Here is a 7418-nt window from a genome sequence, read left to right as displayed (position 1 = left end):
GCAGGCCAAACCGTAAGGCCTAGAGTCTTGAAACCTGGCCAGATGGTAGGCCTCAATTTGGGGACAACCTATCAGAGTATGACCCCGATTGGCCCATAGGTGGTGCTACAGCAACCAAAAGTTCAAAATTGCTCATAACTCTTAGACCCTTTGTCCCAGGCTCAAGTGTCTTAGGGACCGTTCGGTATTTATGGAAGGGGCCACCGGAGGAAAATAGGGGAGGGTCATGTCTTTTTATTCTTTGTTGAGGGGAGGGTCATCCAACTTTTTTTAGTCTAGGGGGAGGGTCACCCAACTTTTATATTCATGAAAACAGCAACATTTCAAAGTGGCTTGTTTGGTGCTATTTTTTTCCATTTAGCTCCATGTTGATCTCGCGTTATCAGCCCCCCTTCGATATCAGATGGGTCTGACCCAACAAAAATCCAGTTTGGCGCTGTTTGACAGTGCACGCACATTCAGTTCGCGCTTAGAAAAAGTGCATCATGTCAGAACAGAACGCCAAAGAAATGTTTACCCGGCAAAGCTTTAAAGCACGAGCAAATAATGAAGTGTTGTTAAGTGCACAGTGTCCTGTGAGTGTAACTCTACCGCTGCATTAACATGTGATGTGAACGTACGTCGAGTTTAACAGTATTGGGACTGAGGCGCCAGAACTGCTGATAGAATGTGCGCTGTAGGGCGATACTGCATATTTTAGTTTCCATTCTTATTTTGTTTCCACGATGTGTAAAATGTAGGGCTACCACCAGCCGCGGCGCTACCATTGGGCATTTAGGTCCGGGCCCACCCATTTTCTACTATGGTTTTGTACGTTTCTTCATTCGGATCTATTTGCGATGATCGATCCAAATTCTAAACAAACAGTTTACATGCTTCGTCCTTGTTACATTATTCATTAAGATAATAATTAATAAATGCACGCATAATTATCAGTGAACTTGATAAATGTTGCAGATATGTTTTACATGCATGCACAAACAAATGCCTTTCAACTTGTGTGTGCAAAATTCAGAATAAAATGAATGTGCAGCAATTTGTACAAATACAGAGTCTGTAGGTCTACTGTGTTGTTACCATTAAATAAGCTCATTTAGTTTCATTTTTGTTAAAATATAATGTTATTTTTTCATCTATGTTGATTATGAAAAGTGAACCGCACACACGAGTATACGCAATATCGAGAGACATGGAGCGGGTCAGACATGATTTTGACCACTTAATTAAGTTTTGTTTTGCAGAAAACGTTTTTTTTTTAAGTGAATTTCGTTTTGTATAAATTGTATCTTAATTTTAATATTTTTTTTTTTTATCAACCAATTGCCAAATACCAAATATAGCAGACAACACAATCATAGAGGCGCCCGCGTGGTCACTTGCACTGCTCGTAAACAGGAGCGCATCTCATCCTAACTTAACGAAACCCCAGCATATGCCTCACATACATGAAATATATCTTAAGAAAGCTTGAAATGTATTTTTAACAATTTAAAACGAAAAGAAATAGGCTACTCTCTGGTTATGTAATGATGTGCATTTCTCTCTATAGGTGTGTTCACTACTACGGAGATGGCGATCGTCAACTTCATCTTTACAGCTGTTGTTGCTGTTAATAAACTAAAAATAATAGGCTTATAATTTTATTAAACAATAAATTAAATGACATTTTTATTGTATTAAAAAGCAACGAAAAAAATCCTGTTTATCAGTAGTGTGTGTGTGTGTGTGTGTCGAAATAATTTGTCCGCAGCTGCTCAAAAAAAAAAAAAAAAACAGTCAAAAACCCCACTGTCAGTGTTTTGTAAGGAACATGCAAATATGTTCAATATAGCAGGAGACATTTTAATTGTTTACTAATAAAACAGTTATTTTTTATGTCAGTGTCGGCTAGACAGATGAAGTTGACGACTCGCGATCTTCGCAGCGGTAGCCTACCACATCTTTAAATCACTATTAGTAGGCTATTATTTAAGTTAACATAAAATACATAGACCTACACCACAAAAACTAGTTGAGGATAAATTCGTTAAAATTGGGCGAGTCGACACAGAAAACACTTGTTTATTAAAAACAATTAAAATGTCTAGCTATATATGACATTAATAATCATTACTTTTGCCGGTTCTTTGTGACAGCTTTTAGATGCTTTATTGGCAGCGCCACCCACATGTTGAACGAGTCACACCGCATCAGCACCGAAAACATGATTTTTTTTTTTAAATCTAAAATAAAAAATCGTGATACGAACCGAATCGTAGGTTTGGTCTATCGTTACAGCCAGATGAGAAAGCAAGAGTTTATGGTTTAAAAAACAAACAAACAATGGTTATCTGAACATCTTTGCCAAGCGCAAACCAGTACAGAATTAGGCTAATCAATAAATTATCGGGGAGGGTCATGCCTTTTTTCACAATCATTTTGGAGGGTCATAGAAAAAATTATTGCTGGCGAAGGGAGGGTCATGTCTTTTTTGACAACAGATCTCAAAACTCCTCCGGTGGCCCCTTAAATAAATAACGAACAGTCCCTTACATCGTTGGAATCCTTGGCTCAAGGCGGACAAAATGGCTATCTCCGATTTTGATGTAGGCAGGGGACATTTTCTGCTATGTCGAATTTTGTCCAAAACCTACTTTTGCGAACTAGTCCCTGGTTTTTCGACCGATCGGAACCAAACCAGTCTAGGACAATTCTCTGGACTCTGTAGATCAATAATTATCGAAAAAAAGTTGAACTTTGGCATTTGGGTGGCTGTAACAGGGTCATTTAGAAAAGGGGCGGGGCAAAATACACAAAAAAGCCTATAAATCCCAAATGAAAACTCAGAACTTCACAAAAATTGATGAGCATATGTGTCATAACATGATGAGGAAGCATGCCAAGTTTCATGCAGATCGGACCCTAGGTGACGCTATAAATGGCAAAAAGCTTCCATTCTTATTAGGGGTTCAAGCATGAAATGCTGAAACCCTATTGTAATTGTAAGGATTCGTAAAACGCATCGTGCAGGCCAAACCGTAAGGCCTAGAGTCTTGAAACCTGGCCAGATGGTAGGCCTCAATTTGGGGACAACCTATCAGAGTATGACCCCGATTGGCCCATAGGTGGCGCTACAGCAACCAAAAGTTCAAAATTGCTCATAACTCTTAGACCCTTTGTCCCAGGCTCAAGTGTCTTACATCGTTGGAATCCTTGGCTCAAGGCGGACAAAATGGCTATCTCCGATTTTGATGTAGGCAGGGGAAATTTTCTGCTATGTCGAATTTTGTCCAAAACCTACTTTTGCGAACTAGTCCCTGGTTTTTCGACCGATCGGAACCAAACCAGTCTAGGACAATTCTCTGGACTCTCTAGATCAATAATTATTGAAAAAAAGTTGAACTTTGGCACTTGGGTGGCTGTAACAGGGTCATTTAGAAAAGGGGCGGGGCAAAATACACAAAAAAGCCTATAAATCCCAAATGAAAACTCAGAACTTCACAAAAATTGATGAGCATATGTGTCATAACATGATGAGGAAGCATGCCGAGTTTCATGCAGATCGGACCCTAGGTGACACTATAAATGGCAAAAAGCTTCCATTCTTATTAGGGGTTCAAGCATGAAATGCTGAAACCCTATTGTAATTGTAAGGATTCGTAAAACGCATCGTGCAGGCCAAACCGTAAGGCCTAGAGTCTTGAAACCTGGCCAGATGGTAGGCCTCAATTTGGGGACAACCTATCAGAGTATGACCCCGATTGGCCCATAGGTGGCGCCACAGCAACCAAAAGTTCAAAATTGCTCATAACTCTTAGACCCTTTGTCCCAGGCTCAAGTGTCTTACATCGTTGGAATCCTTGGCTCAAGGCGGACAAAATGGCTATCTCCGATTTTGATGTAGGCAGGGGAAATTTTCTGCTATGTCGAATTTTGTACAAAACCTACTTTTGCGAACTAGTCCCTGGTTTTTCGACCGATCGGAACCAAACCAGTCTAGGACAATTCTCTGGACTCTCTAGATCAATAATTATCGAAAAAAAGTTGAACTTTGGCATTTGGGCGGCTGTAACAGGGTCATTTAGAAAAGGGGCGGGGCAAAATACACTAAAAAGCCTATAAATCCCAAATGAAAACTCAGAACTTCACAAAAATTGATGAGCATATGTGTCATAACATGATGAGGAAGCATGCCGAGTTTCATGCAGATCGGACCCTAGGTGACGCTATAAATGGCAAAAAGCTTCCATTCTTATTAGGGGTTCAAGCATGAAATGCTGAAACCCTATTGTAATTGTAAGGATTCGTAAAACGCATCGTGCAGGCCAAACCGTAAGGCCTAGAGTCTTGAAACCTGGGGCCGGTTTCACAAAGATAGACTTTGACTATGGCTTAGATATAGTAGATAGTCAGACTTCAGATAGACATCTAAATCAGACCGTTGCACAAAGCACTGAAGACTCTGACTATCTTAAGTAGGACTACACTGCAATGCATTCTGGGTAAAGTAAGACACTTTTCAAAACAAAAAACATGGCGGATCGAGTAAGCGCATTCAACCGCTCAGTGCAGTTTACCCCAGCGGAGAATATGTGTTTGTTGGAGGAGTATAACAGTTACAAGTACATTTTACTTGGGAAATTCAGCGGAGAATGTAGTAACAAGAAAAAATGTTTAATTTGGAAAAAGATTGCTATGACAGTTAACAGCGTTAATCCGATCGTTGAGCGGAGCGTTAAAGACGTACAGAAAAGATACAAAAACATGGTACAAGATGCCAAAAAAGAAATATTTAAGAGGAAATACCCAAAAACGGGAGGAGGACCCCAAGAGAAACTTAAAGACACCACTGAAATGGTGATGAACATTTATGGTGGACAGTCGCCTATGTTCTGGGGGATAAGCGGAGGACGGGAAAGTGGAGTGTGTGGCGTCAACATTGACGTTACCGGCGGAGTTCCCTCAGAGACTGACAGCAGCACCCTGCCTTGTCAAGAGGAAACAAACAGTCAAGAGGAGAATTCAGGTAACAGCGGGTGATTGTTTTAAAGAAAAAAGTTTTAAAAGGTTAAAGTTTTGCTTCATTGTCGTCGAAGTTGATGCTAATAAAGTTAAGTTGATGTGTGCTAATGTGTGCTAAGCTTGCTAGCCGGCAAATAAACGTAAACAACGTAATGACTCAGCCTATAATACAAGGAACCTATGTTCTAGGTCTGCAATATATATAATGTAGGGATCGGATTCATGAAGCAAGTAAGGTAATGTTATGTCTGTACTTATTTTTAGTGACCCTGTCTTTGACTTGGGACCGAAGTGAGGCAGTGGAGGAGGAGCCGGGTGAGAGACGGGAGGGGACGGAAGATGAAGAGTCTGAGTCAGCGTCAGCATCAGCTACAGCTGTTTTCCCATCGGTGTCGAGAGGAACAACTATGTCAATGGTGCTAGACAAACAATACAGAAATCTTGAACTGGAAGAGAGGAAATTGCTGCTCGAGATTGAAGTTTTACAGCTTCAGAGAGATAAATTAAAATTAGAGTTGCACAAACAGTCGCTGGAGTTGTGAATATCTTGAGTACTTCCAATAAGACAACGAGGTATTTTAGGCTAATTATTTTATGTTTTTTAAAGCAGTTACAAAAGTAAATATGTTGAGTTACGTCTTATATGCCTAAAACACCTCACTGCCTTATTACTTTTACATTGGTTTACAGTTTGTTTAGTATGTTTTAGCCTACTTTTAATGACCTTGAGGATTTTGATATGAATGAAAGAGACTTAAATGCTGTATATTTTCTTGGAATAATTTATTGAATGAACAGTATGTCACTTGTTTTGTGAGATACTTGGTTTACAGTTTGTATAGTAAATATGTTGTACTTTTAATGACCTTGAGGATTTTGATATGAATGAAAGAGACTTAAATGCTGTATATTTTCTTGGAATAATTTATTGAATGAACAGTATGTCACTTGAGAAAAAATAAATAAAAATAAATGTATATATTGAGTTGTTTGCTACTCATTTAAGCCTAATAGGTAAAGAAAGGCAACACTTTATTGTGATTTTTGTTGTTTTTTCAGACATTGAAAATCCTGTCAACATACATTTGACGCACATATCGACCAGTTCCATCCTGCTCCTCTAAATGTTCTCTGTCCTCCACTTCATTGAGATTGTCATCTCTGATATCCCCTCCTTCAGGGTCAGGTAGCCGGAGATCCCTAATGATCAATGAAATAAACTATTTTGCTTAAAGTTGTAACGTGGTAAATAATAGTAATTAATTTAGGCCTATCGAAAAAAGCTAGAAATTTAAGTTGTTTGTTTTCAGGTAGTCCTACCTCGCTATGTTATGCAGCACAACAGTCGCACAGATGATGTTACACACTCTGTCAGGTGTCATTCGCAATTCCCCATGTAGACAATGGAAACGCCTCTTCAGAACACCAAATGCCCGCTCTACAGTGTTACGAGTTGAACAGTGTGCTGTGTTGTAGTTTCTCTGTGCAGGTGTAGTAGGATTCAGGAAGGGAGTAAGGAGCCAAGGTTTTAGAGGGTAGCCAGAGTCCCCCAACAGGACCCCATCGATAATGCCTTGCTCAAATGCACGGAAAAGTTGAGAATTTTGAAGAATTCGAGAGTCATGAATTGATCCAGGCCAGCGGGCCACACAGTTGAGGAACCGGAGATCAGAATCACAAACAGCCTGAATGTTTAGACTGTGATATCCTTTTCTATTCACAAACAAATGTTCATGAGCTGTTGGACCCTGGATTCTGACATGCGTCCCATCAATTGCTCCAACAACATTGGGAAATCTTGCTATGCTGAAGAACCCTCTTCTGACTTTGTTAAGCTCAGCTAGTTGATTTGGAAACTGAGGGAGCTTATTTGAAAGTGCTCTTGATACCCTGTATACCACCCGTGACACAGAAGCTTTGCTGAGACCCACTGTGTCACCAACAGCATTCAGAAAAGTTCCTGTTGCATAGAATCTCAACGCAGTGCAAACCTGTAGCACTGCTGGGATGCTGTGGCTTCTTGAAGTGGCAGGGCTCAGTTCTTCAGCTAATTCATCTGTCAGACTCAGTATAGCTTCCTTGGGCAAACGAAACCGACCGATGAAGTCCTCATTATTATATATTTCCAGTAGGTTACTGCGGTCCCTAAAAACCCTTTCCCTTCTCATAGCTCTCTCCATAACGTCGTCAGCAAACCACAAATTATGAGCCATTTTCCCTCTTCTTTTGGCTGTTTGTAATGTAACTGATTGTTACTGCTGGTTGCCAAGGTAACATAGAGTCTTAGACCTAAGTTAGCCTGGGGGTAAGGTGTCTAATTTTTTTGGTCTAAATTAAGTCAGTCTTTATTTTTGTGAAACAGTCTAACTTGCATTAGACTAGTCTATGAGCAAATTTTAGACTAGTCTAACACTATA

The 7418-nt window shown here is 39.9% G+C and overlaps 1 protein-coding gene across 1 annotated transcript; it reads right to left on the bottom strand.

Annotated features, from left to right (window-relative positions):
- Positions 1–5221: 5221 nt before the first annotated feature.
- Positions 5222–7181, bottom strand: LOC307168908 (putative nuclease HARBI1; the record flags this gene model as incomplete). The annotated part of the gene is made up of 3 exons (XM_079889213.1): positions 5222–5420; positions 6085–6201; positions 6322–7181. The coding sequence occupies 3 exons, from the start codon at positions 7179–7181 to the stop codon at positions 5222–5224; spliced, it is 1176 nt and encodes a 391-aa protein (XP_079745339.1).
- Positions 7182–7418: the final 237 nt, after the last annotated feature.

This window comes from Squalius cephalus (genome assembly GCF_949319135.1).
Source record: "Squalius cephalus genome assembly, chromosome: 12".
Taxonomy (NCBI): domain Eukaryota; kingdom Metazoa; phylum Chordata; class Actinopteri; order Cypriniformes; family Leuciscidae; genus Squalius; species Squalius cephalus.
Note: the sequence above shows the minus strand (reverse complement) of the source record. Positions and strands in the feature narration are given on the sequence as shown.